The 26,275-nt window shown below is 35.8% G+C and overlaps 3 protein-coding genes across 6 annotated transcripts in view; 2 read left to right on the top strand and 1 right to left on the bottom strand.

The window, feature by feature from the left end:
• Positions 1-3,129, bottom strand: part of LOC123316289 (dual 3',5'-cyclic-AMP and -GMP phosphodiesterase 11) — a 131,678-nt gene extending 128,549 nt beyond the window's left edge. The window contains exon 1 of one of the 3 annotated variants that reach the window (XM_044902282.1): positions 2,994-3,129. In XM_044902282.1, the coding sequence (XP_044758217.1) occupies positions 2,994-3,045 (52 nt within the window). In that variant the 5' untranslated portion in view covers positions 3,046-3,129. Of the gene's footprint in view, positions 1-902; positions 1,096-1,373; positions 1,410-2,993 lie in introns of those variants that run through there. The other 2 variants (XM_044902283.1, XM_044902285.1) reach the window with 2 other exon arrangements.
• A 4,271-nt stretch (positions 3,130-7,400) lies between these two features.
• LOC123317169 (H/ACA ribonucleoprotein complex non-core subunit NAF1-like) lies at positions 7,401-10,653 on the top strand. Of its 2 annotated transcripts, XR_006538145.1 has the most exons (5): positions 7,401-8,145; positions 8,199-8,386; positions 8,442-8,685; positions 8,750-8,818; positions 8,985-9,090. XR_006538145.1 is itself a non-coding variant. In XM_044903560.1 (4 exons), exons 1-4 carry the CDS (start codon positions 7,598-7,600, stop codon positions 9,610-9,612), a joined length of 1,608 nt encoding a protein of 535 aa, XP_044759495.1. In that variant the 5' UTR covers positions 7,403-7,597; the 3' UTR covers positions 9,613-10,653. The 2 variants fall into 2 exon arrangements, 1 of the variants encoding a protein (XP_044759495.1); XM_044903560.1 differs by lacking the exon at positions 8,750-8,818 and having other exon boundaries at positions 7,403-8,145; positions 8,985-10,653.
• A 1,080-nt stretch (positions 10,654-11,733) lies between these two features.
• Positions 11,734-26,139, top strand: LOC123317105 (toll-like receptor 2). The gene is made up of 2 exons (XM_044903478.1): positions 11,734-12,047; positions 23,003-26,139. The coding sequence occupies exon 2, from the start codon at positions 23,021-23,023 to the stop codon at positions 25,589-25,591; it is 2,571 nt and encodes an 856-aa protein (XP_044759413.1). The 5' UTR covers positions 11,734-12,047; positions 23,003-23,020; the 3' UTR covers positions 25,592-26,139.
• Positions 26,140-26,275: the final 136 nt, after the last annotated feature.

Below are 26,275 nucleotides of genomic sequence, written 5' to 3' on the forward strand. Positions count from 1 at the left end.
TACAATTTGTCACTGTTTGCAATAAGTTAAAAATGAAAACCAAGGAACAGAGTATGTGCAGGTGCTGATGCCTCAAAATGATCATCTCTGCTACTGGCTTTTTGAAATTCATTCAAGCTGAATATTTTACGGGAATCTTCATTTTTACTTCTTTAAAAAGATTCTTCTAAGTAGACCCCTCTTACAATACTTGTCTTTCAACCCTTGTGCCTTTTTGTGGCCCAGTAGCTCAGTGTTTTCTTCGAAATATTCAAATACTGGCAACCTCTTCTGGAATGCTGCCAATATTGCGTATTCTCATTACATTTCTGTGGCATCTACAATTAAGATGCTTTCTCTATCGAACTTTTCGTCCTATCAGAATGGCATTTCCCGTTTTCTCCATATAACTTTATTATTTCATATGTGTCCATTCATCTGGGCCCATAACCAATTAGTAAGATACTTATGTAACCTAAGTTAGTCTATTGTTTATCTCGATAAGAGTTAGAAGAGATGACAAATTCTCAGAATACCTCCAGACATCAATCATCTGATTACCCATTCATTGGTTAACCAGTTACTCATTCTGTTGTCTTTTTTTGTATCATAAATTTCATTGACATCACTGCTCACGTTACTTTATAGATTCTCAATTGATAACCGTAAAAGTTAGTCACTTTCCTATAAAGTACTCTTATCTATTTGGAACTAGTTGCCTTGAAGTATGACCTGGAATATCAATAGAATAGGTACGAATTTACATATCCCGATTCTTATGCAAGCTGCAGCTGACTTTATCACACGTAAAGTCACAGTATGATGCATCCAAGAATCCGCAATCAACGAAAACATAACATCTGATCTGGAGAGTGCACCTAACCTAAAAATTTCGGAAACAAAACATTATCGTTCTATTCTACCTTGATATGCTGAAGACTTCGGACGATTAGAAATCCATCTCCACCAAAAACGACTAGCACATCCACTACGAATGTCCGATAGGGGGCGGATTCAATCAATCTAAAAGGTAGATTTTCAATTGAACACGAACCGTACAGGAAAAAGAAAACAAAACATACGCATTTCGCGTTTGAAGATTGTCAATGCGCTACCCGCTACTATACCTAGGTTCATCCTTGTCCCTCACGTGTGAGGGTATAACGCATGCGTTGCATGTTGTGGTTTAGCTAACTCGGACAAGATAGAAGTAAGACTTCAAGAAAGTTCAATATTTGTTTATGTATCAGTGATATACCTCACCGAGTGTCGTACATCGGTTGGAAGGAACATATTTGGAATTGACCTATTTATCGGATACAATTCGATACTCATTATTCTGCAATGACTCGTGGCTGGCATTCACACGAACTGCTTAGTGCAGAATTGCTCACCATAATGCATCACGCCACAAGTTACACTTTTCGCGGATAAAGCGCGAGCCCTTATAAATTAACCTATCCATCGGATAATGTATCCAGTATCCGACATGTTAGAGCCATCTTACGGAATAGTCTTGAATTTAAAAGAAATCGAAAAGGAATCGTTTTTACCTCTTCAATAAAAATTCAAAATGTGCTTTAATCGAATCTACCATCAAAGTTGGAATTAGTTTTATCTATAAAAGATATCCCTCATAAAAATTTCGTCTGCTCCAGACAGATTTTTGCGACGGATACTTCAGAATTATTAGGAAATATGACTTTCCATATATGTATATGTACATATTAACTTGATCACAAATTGCTTAGCCTCGTATAATTCTCGTCGACCTAAACAAAAGATGACATTTCCGAACGAAAAGTCAACTATTTTTTAAGGCTAGTACTTTTCGTCCGCATACACTTTTCGTCCGTCTGGTTGTCCATTACTGAGTCACCAATATTAGATAGAACGGCGATTGAATCTATTTTGGGAATACAAAATTTGATGAAAACAGAAATACGCCTGACAATATCGGCAATAAAATATTGTCAAATTAATTCTTAACGAAATCTGCTAGATTGTACGAGTAAATTAGGTGCGTGTTCATTATAATCTAGATTGGATAGTGATTGCGATCAGTAGCACTAGTCCTGTGGGAATTGCAAATACGGCGACATAGAAGAGGCTATCAAACAGGTGACTACATACTTTCACAGAGGTATTTGAGGTCGACGTAAAAATGTAATATGCGCCTCGGCAAAGAACTGTCTATATTGTCACCTGCTTGCCGAGGCACAGCCTCGGCTATCAAATTACTGTTTTTCGATCTTGGTGAATGAATAACCATTTATATAGTTCCATATTAATATTTCAACGCTATTTATGATTTATTATTCATGTAAACAGTATTTCTAGTAAGTAAAGTTTGTCTTTCCTTAATGTTAGTACATTTTGATCAACAAGGAATAAATTTTGTATACGACTTTACAGAAATGCAAAATATACTGTGTGTTCTTTTCCTTTTTGGTCTAAGTGGGAGCGCCCACCAAAGTAGCGTAGCACAGACATATGGCACATACATGACAAAGGCGATTCATAATTTTCAGATATCGCACATCTGAGTGAACTTTCAGTTATTATTTTGCATCGCCTTTGTCATGCATGTGTCATGTCTGTGCTACGCTACTTTAGTGGGCGCTCTCCCTCAGTTCTAAGTTTTTTCTATGTATGTATATGGGTTCAATAGAGTTTTAAATATTCCAGGTTTACATATACTTTAAAGTATATTTTTTACTCCATTTGGTCCACAGCTGTTCCAAAAAGCTTGAACTGCCATTCATTGATAGAACTCTAGTTGATTGAACTTTAAATACCCTCATCAAACTCATAGAAACATGAGCTTTCCTCACCTATTCTAACCTTTGTATTGTCCAATTTTTAGCATCTCCTAAAGGGATGTGGAAAGAATTATTTCTAATCACTGCTTTTCACTTATAAGATATTGATGAAATATTTGTTTATCTCGATCCTTTACTGACACCAAAACGAGAACAAATAATTGCTGATAAAAAAATGTCTTGTCTGCTTACCTATCCGTAAAGGCGGTAGCTTCTTCGCTGATTTCCTCGTTATACTCATCATTTTGAACGCACCTCACTGTCACATTAAACTTAAAAAAATTTCAACTTTAAAGAAGCCTCTAACGTCGCCATCGTACACTAACGCGCTAAATATTTTCAACGAGCAGAAGAACAGCACCAGTACGAACGTAGCGTTATTAAAATTAGACAGCTGTTCAGATTAGTTTACACGAAATTTGAATTTCAAACACGTTCACGTCGTTTAACGCCAACGATCAAAAACAACATGACGGATTAAAAGTTTCGTATCGATGATGCTGAAGCGGGTTTATTACCTATTTCATGTCGAGCCGAGGAAAACTACTTTTCGACGCGAGCTATTGCAGCTCTGAAGATTAACTTCAATTGTGAGTGATGGGTTCGAAATTCACCAGAGTCTTGCCAACTAATAAATTTCACGCTCATTTTCGTTTGTATGGGAAACAATAGTGTACATTATTTATATCCACATTTAAATAGTCACCGCCTCCTGTTCAATTTGGAAACCAGTAAACTCTGTCAGTTTTCGATTTTTCACATTTTTAACTGGCATCATTTGGAAACTTGTCAATTGCCCAGTTTATTGAGTACTTATTTGTATCGTACGGAAGGATTCCGTCTTATTTGGATAAAAAGCGGTTTAATTTAAATGAGTTTTAGGTATATATATATACTAGATTTTGACTTCCTCCTTGTGTCCATGGATAAAAAATATGGTAGTTCTACGAGGATATATTGTTCTACCCTTATCCAAAAAATCGATCTTGATTACTTCATGGCAATCCCAAAAAACTGCAAGAACTTTTCCAGTAGATTTTTGGACACGAAACTTCTTAGGTCTTGGAGAACCAGAGTGTTGCCATTCCATCGATTGTTGCTTTGTTTCTGGATCGTAGAAATGTACCCAAGTCTCATCCATAGTAACAATTCGGTTTAAGAAGTCTACATCGTTTTCAAATCGAGCACAGATAGAACCCGATGCTCCTGCCCTTGCACGCTTTTGGTCAACATTCAAACATTTGGGGATCCATTTTGCAGCAATTTTTCTCATGTCCAAATTGACGTGAACTATATGATGAACGTCTTCGTATGAAATATTCAGTGGTTCAGATATCCGTTTTAGCCTAATTCGACGGTCTGATAAAAGCATGTCATGACTGCATCGATATTTTCGGGAACTGACACAGAAACTGACCTTCCCGATCGGTCATCATCTTCAATGGAAAATTGACCTCTTTTGAAGGTTGCAGTCCAATTTTTCACGGTCGCATACGAAGGACATTGATCACCAAGGGTATTAAGCATATCCTCGTAAATCTGCTTACCTCTTAACCCTTTTAAATACAGGTACTTGATGATGGCTCGATACTCCAATTTTTCGATTTTCACAATTTCGGTGGACATCTTCTTTCTTTTAATTTATTGCGTAATTCTGGTTTACTTTTATACCTCAAACTTCACACTGACACTTCTAATGAGTTATTGTTCGTTGCTATGGTAATGCAATATTTTTTTCATGCAGGGAACTATGGTCTATAGGCTTACTAGATATGAATACATCCTCGTAGATATTCAAGGTGTCATAGATGAAAACTCATCGACAAAAAACAAAAAGAAATCATACATACGCTCATAGGTTGAATTCTACCTAGCACACATGAATTTGGAGGAGACTATGGACTCTGAACTATATTCACGTTTTTCCCTGAACCTATAAAACGAGATGGAAACTTTCTACCTTCCTCAGCAATCGTTACTGAAGCCTAAGGATGATGCTGGTAAACACCACACTTATCACCCACAAATCGGCAGATTCTTCCACTCACTACACGGTTCAGCCCAATTTATATCGCAAACGTTTAGCGCTTATTCGTTTTATACCAAAAATGACCGAATTCAAACTTCTTCAATTTTCAGTGCGAAATGCATAGACAATAAACAAATCGTTTTTGTTTACGGCTTTTATTATGTTCATCATAAAATCAAACTCTTTCCAAGGAACATTGTTTTCCATTTCCTCATTTCTTCGGTGTATTCCTGGGGTTAGGTTTATCCAAGGAGATCGTAGTGCTAAATCAATTTGAAGCATTAAGATCACTACGTGAGATAAAACATAATCGATATCGTTCCCTATCCTTGCAAATATCGGTTTCGTGGTCAGACTTTGTATACAAGTATTCCGAGAAAACTCCTCATAGTACGGGTTGCATTAAAAACATATAAATAATCCCCAGTGATATCATTCGATCTCAAGTGACGAATAAAAATCCAGAATTTATTGGATTTGTGTAGGTCGATTCATTAAGAACTTGCCGCGAATTATTACGAAATCAGATTATCCCGTGAATTCGATAAAAGTACATACAGGGTCGGACTGAATTTTTATTCATACAGGATTCGACTGGGTACTGATTAGGTTCATTTTTTTCTAATGTGTGTATTGATTTATATCTAAAAAAGTGATACCAACGCGAAGAAACGCTTAAGGGACGGCGTAGGGTTGAAACAGCGAAGCAGTCATTGCAGGATCACCTTTGTGTTGCGAAAGAATCATCCTTTAATAGCCGAACTAGCAAATCTCGTTATTTAAAATATTTTTCAACAAAAGCTAACTCACTTCCTTCTCACTCATATTCAGGTTTGAAAATCAGACGAAATATATCAATTAAAGCCGCCGCTGATTTCTTGTCTCCATAATTAATTCAATTGGCAGTAGTAGATGCAGTGATCACAATAATTAAGCGTGCATGTGTTGAATGTTTTACCAAACATGAGTATCGGCGAAAACGTCTCTCATAGACCCCAAAGCATACACATTACAGCATTCAGAACATAAATTTCAAACGAATGGGAACAAGGGTACCCATATGTCAACATCTCTTCGCACTCGGAAAAAATACCATACATAAGAATATTTCACGACTATTTTATCGAACAAGAGGCCTGCTCATCTCATTCGCCACAAAATACAGTGTAGACGAAATCAACTGCTTCTCAGATAAGAAGTTTGTGATATATTACAAAGTACAAAAATTTAAAAAAACGTTAAAAACCATTTTTTCTACTCTCTTCCCAACCGATCTCCACTGGAGTTTGACTTTAAGGAAGGCTACAGGTAAAATTTTTGGATTTGAACTCACCCGTTCCAAAGTGAGTGCACATATCTTCTCGTACCTCGTCAAAATATGTATGTCCAGAAAAACCACTAACGTCCACCTTAAACTTTAACAGCCGCAAAAAACTTTCCAATCTGAACAGCCTGATTGTCAACAATCATTAGAAGAGGTATACCCCGGAAACATTAGTATAGGACGGAAGTGTTTCACTGGTGGTACGCAATTCGCATTTGTTATTCTTGCTATGGTACCCCGTTCGGAACAAAATGATATCGTTGTTAACCGTTAACACACCATTGGATATGTACACGGTGAAAAGAAAACTAGTTCAGCATATAGACCTGGCATATTTATGGCAATACGGAATTTTACGACTATATAAACCGCATCTTGAATGAAAGGGACGATTGCACGGTCAGCGAATCGCTTGCAAATGTGTGTGTGATTACAACCCAAGACAGCATTTTTCAGGAACTTGCGAAAAAAAGTGCGCTTTCATTTTTTCTTGATGAAAAATATGTTTAATCACACATTTTTAAATCCTCGATTCAAGTATTACGCTTTGTACTGTCGTGGATCAATTTGGAAAAAGGAAATGGGGAAGGGAATGGGGAACAGAATAAGTTTAATCATTTGTATTTCAAAAATTGTTTTATTTTCACTTTTCCCAATGTTGATAGGAAGGTAATAAGGTACATTAGTAATTTTTAAATTTCGTTTCAACTCATGAGCAACAGGTTAATGTGTCACTCCCATTTTACTGAATAAATTGAATTCTACATAAAGCTACATTTCACTTTTCAAATAATCAGTTCAGCTTTGATTTAAAATGCCTCACATTGAATAACGAATATCAAAAGCCACGCACATGTGAGTATGTGACTATTAGAACTAACATAAAATAGAACTAAGAACTACCGTTCATTGAAGCTATCTGCTCCAATCAAAGAGGAATCTTTGTTCGAATATAGCTTTTAGAATACGTGATATGATATATGATAACGATATTCGTGATATCCTAGGAGAGTTCCGATATTATTCGTGTTACTGGCCACATAATAGAACGACCAGAGACAACTTTTATTCTCTTGGAATGACAGTACTGTTCAGGAATATCGAAACTCTCTCCTTGACGAGAACGAGAAGGAATAAATGGTGAAAAATATCGAAAGCTGAGGGAATGAGGGACATCGAATCACCAGAGAATCAGATGGGCCACGAAGTAAAAAAGAAGAAAAACGTCATAACAAATTAATAGTTCATTTGCACCACTACACCTGACCTCACGTGCCAAAAAGTCATTGAAGTGATTAAGTGATAGGTATTTAATTAATGGCGGAATATACAAAACGTTTCAAGTCTTGTGAGTTTCAATAGTTGGGAAGAGAATCATTCCTTGAAAATTTGGAATAATTGGGTATTTTTTGAGAGGTTATATCAATTTGGCATTGGTTCACAATGTCACATCAAATATCAGGAGAAAATGCTCAGGGCGTTTTTGTTCCACACTCACTTAATGAAAATTCTGAGTCGTTGCCGTGTTCCATAAACGATATGGAGATATCTTGTACAAATTCAACAGTTAAAGCAAAGAAAAACTCTAGGGATATCACAAGATCTGACAGTTCATTCGAGGACGACTTGAAAAATGTTAGGACAAACGATGACATCCCTACGAACAATGAGGAATTATATCGGGAACCAGATGATGGATGCATAGATGAAAATTTTATTCTCAAAGTGAGTCACCTAGATATCTCGGAAGATAAAGCTGTTAACGCAGATCCAACGATAAACCAAGGATCTTCTCAAGATTTAATGTCAGAACCGTTGAAGAACATAAAAAAACACACAGACTCATCAGATAGCTCTGACAATGATGATAATACAAATGTCACATTGATGGGCCTACAATTGGGTGATCTAGCAAATGATGATGAGATTGTAGATTCTGACGAGGACAGTGAAAGCGAATCCGAAGAATATTACTCTGAAGATGATGATGAGTAAGTGTTTTAACAAATTTTTGATATTGTCTCTATTTATCCCTTTCTCGTAGAATCCAAATGAAGGAAGTCGCTAAGTTTGGTATAAAAAAGAGGAAAGTTGATCGGGAAGAATCGTGGCTTTCAGTTTTAGGTGTTGACAAAGTATCTACCGAGTTGCCTCATATTTCTACGCTTGAATTGAATAATAAGGAAGAGTTCACGCATATGGGTGATCTTGAATGTATCATTGATAAGATAGGTATAACTATTTTTTCTTGGTGAAATCACCATATTACTAATGAAGTTTTTTTCAGTTACAATTGCTGGTCTTCCTGGAATGCCTGCTTATGACCTCGACACATTATTATTTTTAGAGGAAGGTCAAAAAGTTTTAGGTTATGTGTTAGACGTCATGGGTCCTATCTCAGCTCCCGTTTATATTGTACCTATGAGTTCTACCGAAGCAATTAGGGACCTTCAACTCCGAAAAGGAACGAAGGTGTACTGTGCCCCTAAAAGCAAATATACCAAATATGTGTTACTCCAAGAATTGATGAAGTGAGTATTGCATTCTTTGAATTTTACCAGTAGATAATGCATCAATCGCTTGAACATTCTGCAGGTGAAAATTTCCATTCGAATTATATGGAAGTTTAGATGTAGTAGAAGTTTCATTTATTTTAAAACCGAGGTAGGGACTAAATGTTTTTGTAGTGTACAAAATTCTGTGTTGTCGATAGTCTGTGGGGTTTCAATGTAGCTGATTTTTTTGAATAATCATCATAACCGATAATCTAAGTTTCTAGTAATTAGTTGTAAAAGAATAGAATACATATTATTTATGATTTCATTATCAGAATGCGCAGATCCGACTCTTCTTGGACAGCAGATGCCGAAATGCCTTCAGAGTGTCAGGAGTTTTCTGAAGATGAGCAAGGCCACTTGGAAAAAACACCCATAAAAGATAAAACCCGCAAATGCAGCCAGGAACGGTACAGACAATTCGTGAAAGATATGAATCGAGCCAACCAAAGGGACACCCGATTACACAAGATGGCTGATTCGCACCGAACTCATCTGGACAGAATGGGGGGACTGCAAAGTGTGCATCGTCAATTACGTGACTCAAGAACTAGGAACCAAAGCTCAGGGACTAAATCCAGCTCAGAAGGTAGACGTAGTAGGCCTCTTTACAGAAATAATGCACATGGTGTCGGTGCGGCTGAACTACAGAGTTGGACTGTGGTGAATCCCGCTGCCAGTACTGCACGGAATAGTGTACCTGTGATGCCTCCCTTCGATCCATCGATACCACCTCCGAATTGTGCGGAATCCGGATATTATCTACCATCCGAAGATAGTCTGTTTTCCTCATTTGTTGGTTTTATCCCGTCTGAAAATTTCAACTCCCAAGACTTTGAAAGAAGTGTCAGTAGGCCTAATAGGCAAAATAACCTGCCTGGACCTTCGGGTTGGTTTAATTAAGGTGTGTATCTAAGTTGAATCGGGGAATTAAACTCGGAAAATAAATCTTTATTTGGTGTTTGAAATATATTGTTTGTGTTATACATTGACTGAAGGATTGAGTATAAGTTTTTATGAGGGTTATATTAGGTTTTAGAATTTCAGGCAGTATTACCCGAAATTTTTTACACGTTGGGATGGTATGATGGGTGGATGAATCAAATTTTATGTTGACATTCTTGCCTTGAATGAATGTGACTGATCATGCTTCGTTACATGACGGTTGAAATGAAATATCCATTTTTATATTTGGCAGTATATTGTTCAAATGGATATCCATTGTAAATAAGTTTTTCACCTTGTTGACATTGCAGAAATGGAGTACATTATGATCTAGTCTGATTTTTTGAATGTCTTATATTTAAAAAAAAAAAAAGTTCTTCCATATTACTTTATGAGGTATGTATATCCATTCCTAACCAAGGATTCCAAATACTTGAGAAAACTTATGTTAGCAAATTCGTTTATAACCTCAGCATTTCAAGGAACCCCTTTTAGTTGTGTACAGTACAGAGAACGGCCAAAAAAATCACTAGTACAAGTAATAAAAGAGATCAGATGTACAAAAATGTTAAAATAAAATAATATCAACTCTATTTTTTTTTGTTAGCTGGTAATTCTCTCTACTGTGATCTCCGGAATAAAAAAAAGCAGAATTTTTACTTTTAATCATTTTGTTCGAAGAAATACATTCCTCAGTTTTATCACTTTGAGTTTTTTCCTTCACTTTATATTTTGGTATTTTAACTTTTGAGGGTGAGCAATTAGTTCTAGAGAGTTGAACTTAACGTTTTTCTGATTCCTTGAAGAATTGCCTAAACTAGGTTTAATTGTGGTTGGCTGGTTTTCAGAGGATAAGTTTGAAAACGAAGTCCCTTTAGTTGTATAAAGAATTATTAGGATTAAATAAGAACATTGTGATATAGAAATTGAATAAAATATAGTTGTAATCTGTCATTTCATAGTTGATTCTTCAGAGGCCAATAAAGAATATACCTATAACTTTTTCTTGTTTCTATTTCATCTGCACCATAGCTCCCAAAGTGGGCGGATGTATTGATATCTAGTTACCCTAGACCAGTCCCATGCATAAAAAAATATTGCGTTACCATAGCAACAAAACAATAACTCATTAGAAGTGTCAGTGTGAAGTTTGAGGTTAAAACAGTAAACCAGAGTTACGCAATAAATTAAAAGAAAGACGTCCATCGAAATTGTGAAAATCGAAAAATTGGAAAATCGAGCTATCATCAAATACCTGTATTTAAAAGGGTTAAGAGGCAATAAGCAGATTTAAGTTATGCTTAATACCCTTGGTGATCAATGTCTTTCGTGTGCGACCGTGAAAAATTGGCCGCAAGCTTCAAAAGAGGTAAATTTTTCATTGAAGATGATGACCGATCAGGAAGGTGGTCAGTCTCCGAAAATATAAAAATGCAGTTCATGACATGATTTTATCAGAGCGTCGAATTGGACTAAAACGGATATCTGAAGCTCTAAATATTTCATACGAAGGCGTTCATCATGTAGTTCACGTCAATTTGAACATTAGAAAAATTGTTGCAAAATGGATCCCCAAATATTTGAATTTTGATCAAAAGCGTGCAAGAGTAGAAGCATCGCCTTTTATCTGCGCTCGATTTAAAAACGATGTAGACTTCTTAAAACGAATTGTTACTATGGATGAGACTTGGGTACATTTCTACGATCCAGAAATAAAGCAGCAATCGATGGAATGGCGACACTCTGGTTCTTCAAGACCTAAGAAGTTTCGTGTCCAAAAATCCGCTGAAAAAGTTCTTGCTTCAGTTTTGTGGGATTGCCATGGAGTAATCATGATTGAGTTTTTGGATAATAGTAGAACAATCGTAGATTACTATTCGACATTACTGACCGCTTTACGGGAAAAAATTGAAGAGAAAAGACGCGGAAAGCTATCCAAAGGTGTTATTGTTTTTGCCTGACAACGCCCCTGCACACAAATCTCATGTTGTCATGCAAAAAATTCTCTTGAAACAGTCAGCCTTCATCATCATGCTCAATACTCCGCAGTTCTCTATTTAGAACCAGTAGTGCACGGTTAAGGTTTTGAAAGCTCAAACTCAGATTCTTAGCTCCAAAACCTCTTTCCAGTTACGCGCCTGGAAGCAGTAAACAAGTCGGTTTTATCTCACGTTTATAGCTTGACTATCGTAAATAAATTTTAAAATGTTAGGATCGAGATTTTCTCAATAATTATATTGGTAGTATTGCGGTAATGCGAATAACCAACTCGTTTTTAATTGAAACTGAGTTTCCTAGAATTGTTGTCTTATTGTTATGGAGCTGATCGGGAAAGAAACGCTGTTGAGGAAGAAATCATTGTGACGATTTTCAAAATAACTGAAAGAAAAGTGGTAAGTTTCGAAAATTTATTTTGTAATATATGTTGCTGAGGCTCCTTTTTGTATCAACAATAACTGTTGGTGAAAATGTAACATTTTATTGGTAGTTTTGATTTGAAAATCACTATAGGTAAAGTATACCAAAATAAAAAATATTCCGCATGTATTGAGTACCTATGTGCATTGTAGAGTGGACTGAAAATATGCTGCAACTAGCACATAAAGCCTCCTAATTAGATATCAGCCCAAATCAATATCAAAAAAATCAAGTCAAGCTCGGACCCCATATCCCTCAATCATTATATCTTGTTGAATAAACTGTGATAAGTGTGATACACCGACCAAATTCGATTTGCATGAGGTAACAAAAGATGTATATCATTTTGATTTTAATTATTGTTATGACTCTTTTAGGTCCAGCTTCAATAATTTCAGAAAAAGTTCTGGGTTTGTTTTATATCACACAATTTTCAACTATCAAAATGTGCAATGAATAAAAATAGGGACTTTATATTCTGCAACTAGTTTCATTTCTGAAAAGCGTATAAGCATCTAAAATATGAATCATTGGGTATACCAATAAACTTTTATTTTACTCTGTTTTGTTTGTGTACAAATTGTCTTGATTGGTTGTCCATATTCAGGGAGATTAATTCATCTATTCAGTATTTTCACCGAAAAAGTTCTTATTATAATCGAATATCAGGTTTTGAAAATTTCTTTGAGAAACTTCTAACTACAGACAAATTCAACTAGAAATAGACTGTATAAGAGTGAATTGACAATTTTCAATCCAATTCAGCCTTCATTCCACAATAAATCAAAGTTAATACAATAATTACTTATCTATTTTTATTATTGTGATCTAGACTGTGTAATTCAAGAATTTATATGTTGTTATTGATTGAACTATTATGTATATGTCCGTACCTTTGAATCGCTGATGAAGACCAATAGTCAACATTATATGATATTAGCAAGAATCTATTTATACATATAAACCTATTATTTTTATATTAACCGAGTATCTGAGTGTATGAAACATTCTATCATTTCCTTATTCTTGAAATTGTGGCTGAATTTTTAATTGGATGATGAATTGTCTGCAATATATTTATACGAAAAAAGTACCAATAACTTACTTCCTCTACCAGAAAAAAAATGCAAAAATGAATGTCATAAACTGAGCTTCTATTTTAAATTTATGGAATTTGCGTTTGTGTTCACTTTTCCATTTCGGAAATCGATATCTCAATTTTCCAACAGTTACAGGGGAAAAATTACAAATCCTTTCCTAATTTCTCACTTTGCGGTCGAAAGTTATATGGAATGATTTATGAAAATTTTCACCTCAAACTACTGGGAAATTGGAAGCAGTGACGTATCATAGAATATCGATATTCCTGTGTTTTTCCGGAATTTGCATTTTGATTTTCTTCATTGCTTCCTGTCAACTGATGAATACATTAAACACAAATATTTGCGGGGCATTGATAGTCAAAACTATGTAGGTACCTAGAAGTCCTTGACGAAATGGGGGATCACATCTAAATAAGCTAATTGAAATCATGGAATAATTATACACCTCTTTGCTTATACAGTGTGGTCCAACCAAAACATAACACCTCGATTTTACGGTTTTAAAATGAAAATATGAAAAATCGCTCTTTGCATCCTCGTAACTGCATCCCCCTAATAACGGGGGTGAGCACAATCACTTAGTGTTTCTCTTCAACCCCTGCTTATGCGCAACCCCATCCAAACTTTACCATAATATTTGTTTTTTATTTTTATTTTGTGGGTACAAGAAGAAACAAAAAAGTGTTGATGGATATGATTTTCCAACAATTAAAGCCATCTAAGTTTGGAATATGGGCGTAAAAGTATCCATATTGCGACTCCGGTCATTTGATCTCAAATCACAATGTATAATTTCTGAGGTACTTCACATGCATATAATCAATGTATGTATAATGATTCTCTTAGTAGGAGAAGACCTGACTTGTATCAATTTACATATCATTTGTCTTGAATTTTATAGATTTTACGATTCAATTACAGTCCTCGATTGCTTATTATGCAGGATATTCTTAGAAAAATCTTCTCAACAAAGTAATGAATGGAAAAAAAGGTTCTGAAGATGAAGTTTTTTCAACATATGTAGTTCCATTCAGTGAGAATAGTGCCTTTCCATTATTTCCATTATGCATGGAAATTATTCACATTGATACATACTCTAAAAGAGTGACTTTTCTAGTGATGAATTTCAACATTTCATCCACCTCGGCGCAATCGTTCGATCTTGAGGAAGTTTTAACCGAACCCAACTTTTTGGGAATTTTTCGATGGTCAGCTTTCGAGTAGTTTCTCTTCCAGGAAAATTATCGCAGATCTGAATATGACACATATTCTGAAAGAGCAATACTTCTAGTAATAAATCTGAGAGTTTCATCCATTTCGGCGAAACCGTTCGGTCTTGAAGAATTCTCAAGTGAAATTTGAACTTTTTGAAAAATGTCATTTCCAAGATGGAAATCAGAATGAGGACAGATAGGCTTTCGAAATTGCTCGCAATAGATTCAGCGTGTTCGAAAACCCATATTTTCATACCGAAATTCCAAATATCTGGCCCTGTTTAGGTGAAAATAATTTTTTTTGTTTTTCCACTTTTCATTTTCGAGTTGACTTTGAAGAGCTCTCTGGAGTGCAATTCTCTATTGAATCATCAACTGTTCGGTTTTCTAGAATCTTGAAAACAAATTCTATGCACTCCATATCCTAAGACAGTGATAGAACATCCTGATTTTCAGACAGAGTATCAAATAGGTCATTTTAGGGGGGTCTAACCCCTTGCTCATTTTTGACCCCAAAAATCGAGATTTTCGAAATCGAGTTTTTATGCTAGGGTGAAAGCCTTGGCAATGCTGATTATAAAACTGGAAATCCCAATTGGATCAGACGAATATAACAGGAGATATCGCAGATTGAAAATTGCGATTTTTGAAAAATTTCCATTTCCACAATGAAAATCTAAACGAAGGGAGATAGGGTTTCGAAATTGCTCGCAATAGATTCAGCGTGTTCGAAAACCTATATTTTCATACCAAAATTTCAAATATCTGGCCCTGTTTAGGTGAAAATAATTTTTTTTGTTTTTCCACTTTTCATTTTCGAGTTGACTTCGAAGAGCTCTCTGGAGTGCAATTCTCTATTGAATCATCAACTGTTTGGTTTTCTAGAATCTTCAAAACAAATTCTATGCACTCCATATCCTAAGATAGTCATAGAACATCCTGATTTTCAGACAGAGTAGCAAATAGGTCATTTTAGGGGGGTCTAACCCCCTTGCTCATTTTTGACCCAAAAAATCGAGATTTTCGAAATCGAGTTTTTGTGCTAGGGTGGAAGCCTTAGCAATGCTGATTATAAAACTGGAAATCCCAATTAGATCAGACGAATATAACAGGAGATATCGCAGATTGAAAATTGCGATTTTTGAAAAATTTCCATTTCCACAATGAAAATCTAAACGAAGGGAGATAGGGTTTCGAAATTGCTCGCAATAGATTCAGCGTGTTCGAAAACCTATATTTTCATACCAAAATTTCAAATATCTGGCCCTGTTTAGGTGAAAATAATTTTTTTTGTTTTTCCACTTTTCATTTTCGAGTTGACTTCGAAGAGCTCTCTGGAGTGCAATTCTCTATTGAATCATCAACTGTTTGGTTTTCTAGAATCTTCAAAACAAATTCTATGCACTCCATATCCTAAGATAGTGATAGAACATCCTGATTTTAAGACAGAGTAGCAAATAGGTCATTTTAGGGGGGTCTAACCCCTCGCTCATTTTTGACCCAAAAAATCGAGATTTTCGAAATCGCGTTTTTGTGCTAAGGTGAAAGCCTTGGCAATGCTGATTATAAAACTGGAAATCCCAATTGGATCAGACGAATATAACAGGAGATATCGCAGATTGAAAATTGCGATTTTTGAAAAATTTCCATTTCCATGATGAAAATTTAAACGAAGGGAGATAGGGTTTCGAAATTGCTCGCAATAGATTCAGCGTGTTCGAAAACCTATATTTTCATACAAAAATTTCAAATATCTGGCCCTGTTTAGGTGAAAATAATTTTTTTTGTTTTTCCACTTTTCATTTTCTAGTTGACTTCGAAGAGCTCTCTGGAGTGCAATTCTCTATTGAATCATCAACTGTTTGGTTTTCTAGAATCTTCAAAACAAATTCTATGCACTCCATATCCTAAGATAGTGATAGAACATGCTGATTTTCAGACAGAGTAGCAAATAGATCATTTTAGGGGGGTCTAACCCCTTGCTCATTTTTGACCCAAAAAATCGAGATTTTCGAAATCGAGTTTTTATGCTAGGGTGGAAGCCTTAGCAATGCTGATTATAAAACTGGAAATCCCAATTAGATCAGACGAATATAACAGGAGATATCGCAGATTGAAAATTGCGAATTTTGAAAAATTTCCATTTCCACAATGAAAATCTAAACGAAGGGAGATAGGGTTTCGAAATTGCTCGCAATAGATTCAGCGTGTTCGAAAACCTATATTTTCATACCAAAATTTCAAATATCTGGCCCTGTTTAGGTGAAAATAATTTTTTTTGTTTTTCCACTTTTCATTTTCGAGTTGACTTCGAAGAGCTCTCTGGAGTGCAATTCTCTATTGAATCATCAACTGTTTGGTTTTCTAGAATCTTCAAAACAAATTCTATGCACTCCATATCCTAAGATAGTGATAGAACATCCTGATTTTAAGACAGAGTAGCAAATAGGTCATTTTAGGGGGGTCTAACCCCTTGCTCATTTTTGACCCAAAAAATCGAGATTTTCGAAATCGCGTTTTTGTGCTAGGGTGAAAGCCTTGGCAATGCTGATTATAAAACTGGAAATCCCAATTGGATCAGACGAATATAACAGGAGATATCGCAGATTGAAAATTGCGATTTTTGAAAAATTTCCATTTCCAAGATGGAAAATCTAAACGAAGGGAGATAGGGTTTCGAAATTGCTTGCAATAGATTCAGCGTGTTCGAAAACCTATATTTTTATACAAAAATTTCAAATATCTGGCCCTGTTTAGGTGAAAATAATTTTTTTTGTTTTTCCACTTTTCATTTTCGAGTTGACTTCGAAGAGCTCTCTGGAGTGCAATTCTCTATTGAATCATCAACTGTTTGGTTTTCTAGAATCTTCAAAACAAATTCTATGCACTCCATATCCTAAGATAGTGATAGAACATCCTGATTTTAAGACAGAGTAGCAAATAGGTCATTTTAGGGGGGTCTAACCCCCCTTGCTCATTTTTGACCCAAAAAATCGAGATTTTCGAAATCGCGTTTTTGTGCTAGGGTGAAAGCCTTGGCAATGCTGATTATAAAACTGGAAATCCCAATTGGATCAGACGAATATAACAGGAGATATCGCAGATTGAAAATTGCGATTTTTGAAAAATTTCCATTTCCAAGATGGAAAATCTAAACGAAGGGAGATAGGGTTTCGAAATTGCTTGCAATAGATTCAGCGTGATCGAAAACCTATATTTTTATACAAAATTTTCAAATATCTGGCCCTGTTTAGGTGAAAATAATTTTTTTTGTTTTTCCACTTTTCATTTTCGAGTTGACTTCGAAGAGCTCTCTGGAGTGCAATTCTCTATTGAATCATCAACTGTTTGGTTTTCTAGAATCTTCAAAACAAATTCTATGCACTCCATATCCTGAGATAGTGATAGAACATCCTGATTTTCAGACAGAGTAGCAAATAGGTCATTTTAGGGGGGTCTAACCCCTTGCTCATTTTTGACCCAAAAAATCGAGATATCCGAAATCGAGTTTTTGTGCTAGGGTGGAAGCCTTGGCAATGCTGATTATAAAACTGGAAATCCCAATTAGATCAGACGAATATAACAGGAGATATCGCAGATTGAAAATTGCGATTTTTGAAAAATTTTCATTTTCAAGATGAAAATCTGAACGAAGGGAGATAGGGTTTCGAAATTGCTCGCAATAGATTCAGCGTGTTCGAAAACCTATATTTTCATACAAAAATTTCAAATATCTGGCCCTGTTTAGGTGAAAATAATTTTTTTTGTTTTTCCACTTTTCATTTTCGAGTTGACTTCGAAGAGCTCTCTGGAGTGCAATTCTCTATTGAATCATCAACTGTTTGGTTTTCTAGAATCTTCAAAACAAATTCTATGCACTCCATATCCTAAGATAGTGATAGAACATCCTGATTTTCAGACACAGTAGCAAATAGGTCATTTTAGGGGGGTCTAACCCCTTGCTCATTTTTGACCCAAAAAATCGAGATATCCGAAATCGAGTTTTTGTGCTAGGGTGGAAGCCTTGGCAATGCTGATTATAAAACTGGAAATCCCAATTGGATCAGACGAATATAACAGGAGATATCGCAGATTGAAAATTGCGATTTTTGAAAAATTTCCATTTCCAAGATGAAAATCTAAACGAAGGGAGATAGGGTTTCGAAATTGCTCGCAATAGATTCAGCGTGTTCGAAAACCTATATTTTCATACCAAAATTTCAAATATCTGGCCCTGTTTAGGTGAAAATAATTTTTTTTGTTTTTCCACTTTTCATTTTCGAGTTGACTTCGAAGAGCTCTCTGGAGTGCAATTCTCTATTGAATCATCAACTGTTTGGTTTTCTAGAATCTTCAAAACAAATTCTATGCACTCCATATCCTAAGATAGTGATAGAACATCCTGATTTTAAGACAGAGTAGCAAATAGGTCATTTTAGGGGGGTCTAACCCCTTGCTCATTTTTGACCCAAAAAATCGAGATTTTCGAAATCGCGTTTTTGTGCTAGGGTGAAAGCCTTGGCAATGCTGATTATAAAACTGGAAATCCCAATTGGATCAGACGAATATAACAGGAGATATCGCAGATTGAAAATTGCGATTTTTGAAAAATTTCCATTTCCAAGATGGAAATCTAAACGAAGGGAGATAGGGTTTCGAAATTGCTTGCAATAGATTCAGCGTGTTCGAAAACCTATATTTTTATACAAAAATTTCAAATATCTGGCCCTGTTTAGGTGAAAATAATTTTTTTTGTTTTTCCACTTTTCATTTTCGAGTTGACTTCGAAGAGCTCTCTGGAGTGCAATTCTCTATTGAATCATCAACTGTTTGGTTTTCTAGAATCTTCAAAACAAATTCTATGCACTCCATATCCTAAGATAGTGATAGAACATCCTGATTTTAAGACAGAGTAGCAAATAGGTCATTTTAGGGGGGTCTAACCCCTTGCTCATTTTTGACCCAAAAAATCGAGATTTTCGAAATCGCGTTTTTGTGCTAGGGTGAAAGCCTTGGCAATGCTGATTATAAAACTGGAAATCCCAATTGGATCAGACGAATATAACAGGAGATATCGCAGATTGAAAATTGCGATTTTTGAAAAATTTCCATTTCCAAGATGGAAAATCTAAACGAAGGGAGATAGGGTTTCGAAATTGCTTGCAATAGATTCAGCGTGTTCGAAAACCTATATTTTTATACAAAAATTTCAAATATCTGGCCCTGTTTAGGTGAAAATATTTTTTTTTGTTTTTCGACTTTTCATTTTCGAGTTGACTTCGAAGAGCTCTCTGGAGTGCAATTCTCTATTGAATCATCAACTGTTTGGTTTTCTAGAATCTTCAAAACAAATTCTATGCACTCCATATCCTAAGATAGTGATAGAACATCCTGATTTTCAGACACAGTAGCAAATAGGTCATTTTAGGGGGGTCTAACCCCTTGCTCATTTTTGACCCAAAAAATCGAGATTTTCGAAATCGAGTTTTTGTGCTAGGGTGGAAGCCTTGGCAATGCTGATTATAAAACTGGAAATCCCAATTGGATCAGACGAATATAACAGGAGATATCGCAGATTGAAAATTGCGATTTTTGAAAAATTTCCATTTCCAAGATGAAAATCTAAACGAAGGGAGATAGGGTTTCGAAATTGCTCGCAATAGATTCAGCGTGTTCGAAAACCTATATTTTCATACAAAAATTTCAAATATCTGGCCCTGTTCAGGTGAAAATAATTGTTTTTGTTTTTCGACTTTTCATTTTCGAGTTGACTTCGAAGAGCTCTCTGGAGTGCAATTCTCTATTGAATCATCAACTGTTTGGTTTTCTAGAATCTTCAAAACAAATTCTATGCACTCCATATCCTAAGATAGTGATAGAACATCCTGATTTTCAGACAGAGTAGCAAATAGGTCATTTTAGGGGGGTCTAACCCCTTGCTCATTTTTGACCCAAAAAATCGAGATTTTCGAAATCGAGTTTTTATGCTAGGGTGAAAGCCTTGGCAATGCTGATTATAAAACTGGAAATCCCAATTGGATCAGACGAATATAACAGGAGATATCGCAGATTGAAAATTGCGATTTTTGAAAAATTTCCATTTCCAAGATGAAAATTTAAACGAAGGGAGATAGGGTTTCGAAATTGCCTGCAATAGATTCAGCGTGTTCGAAAACCTATATTTTCATACCAAAATTTCAAATATCTGGCCCTGTTTAGGTGAAAATATTTTTTTTTGTTTTTCGACTTTTCATTTTCGAGTTGACTTCGAAGAGCTCTCTGGAGTGCAATTCTCTATTGAATCATCAACTGTTTGGTTTTCTAGAATCTTCAAAACAAATTCTATGCACTCCATATCCTAAGATAGTGATAGAACATCCTGATTTTCAGACACAGTAGCAAATAGGTCATTTTAGGGGGGTCTAACCCCTTGCTCATTTTTGACCCAAAAAATCGAGATTTTCGAAATCGAGTTTTTGTGCTAGGGTGGAAGCCTTGGCAATGCTGATTATAAAACTGGAAATCCCAATTGGATCAGACGAATATAACAGGAGATATCGCAGATTGAAAATTGCGATTTTTGAAAAATTTCCATTTCCAAGATGAAAATCTAAACGAAGGGAGATAGGGTTTCGAAATTGCTCGCAATAGATTCAGCGTGTTCGAAAACCTATATTTTCATACAAAAATTTCAAATATCTGGCCCTGTTCAGGTGAAAATAATTGTTTTTGTTTTTCGACTTTTCATTTTCGAGTTGACTTCGAAGAGCTCTCTGGAGTGCAATTCTCTATTGAATCATCAACTGTTTGGTTTTCTAGAATCTTCAAAACAAATTCTATGCACTCCATATCCTAAGATAGTGATAGAACATCCTGATTTTCAGACACAGTAGCAAATAGGTCATTTTAGGGGGGTCTAACCCCTTGCTCATTTTTGACCCAAAAAATCGAGATTTTCGAAATCGAGTTTTTGTGCTAGGGTGGAAGCCTTGGCAATGCTGATTATAAAACTGGAAATCCCAATTGGATCAGACGAATATAACAGGAGATATCGCAGATTGAAAATTGCGATTTTTGAAAAATTTCCATTTCCAAGATGAAAATCTAAACGAAGGGAGATAGGGTTTCGAAATTGCTCGCAATAGATTCAGCGTGTTCAAAAACCTATATTTTCATACAAAAATTTCAAATATCTGGCCCTGTTCAGGTGAAAATAATTGTTTTTGTTTTTCGACTTTTCATTTTCGAGTTGACTTCGAAGAGCTCTCTGGAGTGCAATTCTCTATTGAATAATCAACTGTGTGGTTTTCTAGAATCTTCAAAACAAATTCTATGCACTCCATATCCTAAGATAGTGATAGAACATCCTGATTTTCAGACAGAGTAGCAAATAGGTCATTTTAGGGGGGTCTAACCCCTTGCTCATTTTTGACCCAAAAAATCGAGATTTTCGAAATCGAGTTCTTGTGCTAGTGTGGAAGCCTTGGTAATGCTGATTATAAAACTGGAAATCCCAATTGGATCAGACGAATATAACAGGAGATATCGCAGATTGAAAATTGCGATTTTTGAAAAATTTCCATTTTCAAGATGGAAATCCGAACGAAGGGAGATAGGGTTTCGAAATTGCTCGCAATAGATTCAGCGTGTTCGAAAACCTATATTTTTATACCAAAATTTCCAATATCTGGCCCTGTTCAGGTGAAAATAATTTTTTTTGTTTTTCCACTTTTCATTTTCGAGTTGACTTCGAAGAGCTCTCTGGAGTGCAATTCTCTATTGAATCATCAACTGTTTGGTTTTCTAGAATCTTGAAAACAAATTCTATGCACTCCATATCCTAAGATAGTGATAGAACATCCTGATTTTCAGACAGAGTAGCAAATAGGTCATTTTAGGGGGGTCTAACCCCTTGCTCATTTTTGACCCAAAAAATCGAGATTTTCGAAATCAAGTTTTTGTGCTAGGGTGGAAGCCTTGGCAATGCTGATTATAAAACTGGAAACCCCAATTGGATCAGACGAATATAACAGGAGATATCGCAGATTGAAAATTGCGATTTTTGAAAAATTTCCATTTTCAAGATGAAAATCTGAACGAAGGGAGATAGGGTTTCGAAATTGCTCGCAATAGATTCAGCGTGTTCGAAAACCTATATTTTTATACCAAAATTTTAAATATCTGGCCCTGTTTAGGTGAAAATAATTTTTTTTGTTTTTCCACTTTTCATTTTCGAGTTGACTTCGAAGAGCTCTCTGGAGTGCAATTCTCTATTGAATCATCAACTGTTTGGTTTTCTAGAATCTTCAAAACAAATTCTATGCACTCCATATCCTAAGATAGTGATAGAACATCCTGATTTTCAGACAGAGTAGCAAATAGGTCATTTTAGGGAGTCTAACCCCTTGCTCATTTTTGATCCAAAAAATCGAGATTTTCGAAATCGAGTTTTTGTATAATACTAGAATGCAAGCCTCAACAACGCTGATTACGAAACCGGAAATCATAATTGAATCAGAGGAATATAACAGGAGATATCGCAGATTGAAAATTGCAATTTTTGAAAAATAGTGTACCTATCTATTATGCTCTTCTACAGAGATTTTTTTTCAGATATGTCGATGGAACCAGATGATGCCGACGCTACTTTTCTTGTTGATGGGTTTCCAAATAGCTTCATCAATGGAGATATGTACATCTCACTTCTGCCCACCCATTTTAGAAAAACAGAAGATAACTGTTGAGAGGGAGTTACCTGTAAAACTTGTCGGACTAGACAACACAACAGGCTGCATATGCACAGAGATACCAAACGTATACACCTTATGCTACAACGCTGAAGACAAAACCACACCATGCACAAGATTTCCCAAAACCATGAAGCTGCATAATGACGTACTCCTTCTGAAATCGACTTATATCACAGAACTATCTTATGGTGATTTATACAACATGGCCCATTTGAAGGACTTGAAGATAGACAGTAACCAGAAGCTCAGACATGTTGATCCCTTCGTTTTTCAGAACATGACAAATTTGACCGTTTTGAGCTTCATATTCAATCCTCAGCTCACCACTTTGCATCCAGATACTTTCCAGGGACTGATCAACTTGAAAGAACTCAATTTGGTGAAGAATGGCTTTCATAGTATCAAAATTCTGACGGTGGCATTGAAACCCTCCATTTTGCCCAATCTCACGAAGCTTGGTTTGAATGAAAACGTTTTTAGGAATGTGAGTGAGGATGATTTCGAACCAATGCAAGGTAGCAACGTTGAGGAACTAAATTTAATTTTGTGCGCTATCAAACATATTCATTCAAGATCCTTAGGGCCTTTAGAAAAACTACAAGCTCTTCGTTTGGGGGATAATAGATTTGACGTCAGTGAACTCACGAATTTACTTGTCGATACATTGAGTATGGGAGCTGATTTGAAACTTCTCGACTTGTTTTCTTCTGGATTCAGGGGTTCTATGCCTATCTCCGTCTTGGAGGTGATCGGAAGATCAAATATAAGCTACCTTATCCTCTCCAGAAACCAGTTTGATGTTATAGACAACGAATTATTCCCGATTCACATGCCCAACTTGAACATTCTAGATCTCAGTGATGTATCAGCTCAACAGATCCACGACCAAGCTTTCTTACACTTGCCGAACCTGAGAACCCTCATTTTGGGCAAGAATAGGCTGTCTTTTTTCGCTGCATCTAATCATCTTCCCAATCTGACTTACCTGGATCTGAGGAGTAACACCGATACCGATGGATGGGAGTTTTTTCTCACCAAGAGTGAGTTTAGAAGGATGAATCTGGAATATCTAGACTTACAATACACCAGACTTTTACTATTGTCTAAGACTGATTTTGGGTATATGCCCAACTTGAGAATATTGAATCTCAAGAACTGTAGCGTCGTCAGAATAGAAGACTATACCTTCAAAGGATTGACGAGTCTGAAAGTAATGAACCTGGAAAACAACCGTTTTATTAAGATGTGGATGAGCCCACGTTTTGAGTTCGATATTTTCGGAGGTCTGGGACATCTTGAAGTAGTCCTTTTGGGAGGGAATGATATAACAACAATGAGATCTCCGACTAAAAGATTCCTACTGAAGTATCTCGAAAACATCAAACACCTTGGACTGAATAGAAATAGTTTACAGACGATATCCAGTGAAGATTTTGCTTCTTTCACGAAACTAGAAATACTGGATATTTCGGAAAACCACATTTTATCATGGGACTATCGGATATTTCCACACGTAAAACTGCGGAAATTTTATGGTTCCTTGAATAAAATATCCTATCTTTCAGACGCCATGCTTGCAGACTTCGACTCACTTGAATCAATCAAATTGGACTTCAATTCTTTCATGTGCGATTGTGCCACTAAAGATAAAATGAGTAGTAACAAAACTGCCCTGAAAAAATTCTCGAGGTTGATTAAGGACCAGGATCTCTTCTGCGTTAGACCAAATATAAATCAGACCCTGACTGATTTCGTACAAAAAATCGTAGATTCCTCATTGGGTTGTGATCCTGGGATTAATATATTACTCATAGCCATACCAACAAGTACTTTCCTAGTGGTGGTAGTGATACTAGGAGTTTTGGGTTATTTGTACAGGTGGCACATACGATATTGGGCATTCCTGGTAAGGCTCTATCTAACCAGAAAAGGAAAAATCAGGAAAACGACCAAAAAAGGCTACACGAATTTCAAATTTGACGCCTTCGTGTCGTACTGCAACAAAGACCAAAATTTCGTCATCAGGCTGGTCAAAATGTTGGAGACCCAAGAGCCATTTTTGAGGTTATGTGTCTACGAGAGGGACTTTCAGATTGGGAGCGTCATATCGGAGTCTGTTTTGGAATATATAACGAACAGTCGTAAAACTGTCCTTATTGTGAGCGACGCCTATGCCAAATCCTACTGGTGCAATTGGGAGACGCAAATCGCTGAGCATCACAGGTTGTTTTTTGAAAATCCGAACGGTGATTGTGTGGATGAGAGTATAGTGTTGATCAAACTGGGAAAGATCAACGAAGCGCATCTGAATCCAACCCTGAAATACCTCTTGAAGACCAGGATATATCTGGAATGGCATGCGGACGCCCAAAGAGAGAACGTCTTCTGGCAAAAATTGAAGCAGTTCTTAACGCCACCAACGAATGACAATGTAGAAATGACGAACTTGTAACTTTGGGATTTGCATGATAAATTACAGGTTTTTCGAGTTTTTTCATTGATGGAAATCACGATATCAACGAGTTCAAAATTCCCACAAACGTGTTGATTAAAATTTCCATAATATATGAATGAGTGCCATTGTGTATTGAATCGAAATTGAATACATAGTCAGTGATTCTAATGAACACCAACGTGGCAGTTTTGAATGCGACAAAAAACAGAATTGTTCTCATACTCTTGACTTTTTTCAGCTTGAATAATAGTTTAATATATATTCCAGAGAAGACAAAATGAAATTTTTGCTTGAAATATTTTTCAGAATTCTACTGAAGGATGCATCTACTGAGGATCTAAAAGTTATAGCTATTATACTATAATTTTGAATCTGATTTGTGTGATTGTGAAATTAGCTTTAAGTTATATCCATATTTTTCTGTTTCAGTCGATTTTATTGAGATAGTTCTTTTGTGTTTTATTCATCTCCCTTCAAATCTGAAATGTTTTGATTTTGAGGATTCTTATTTGTATGAATAAACAATAAACCATACTCAATGCATATTCGATTCTATAACTAAACCAATGGAGGAAAAAATGTTTGTTCTCCTGTGTAATGAGAATTCCACAAAACTCTGCTTTATTTCAATGTTTTACAAATATACAGGCTTATATTCAAAACGAAAGAGAAATCCAAAAC

The sequence above is a fragment of the Coccinella septempunctata genome, chromosome 7, assembly GCF_907165205.1.
Source record: "Coccinella septempunctata chromosome 7, icCocSept1.1, whole genome shotgun sequence".
In the NCBI taxonomy this organism is placed as follows: domain Eukaryota; kingdom Metazoa; phylum Arthropoda; class Insecta; order Coleoptera; family Coccinellidae; genus Coccinella; species Coccinella septempunctata.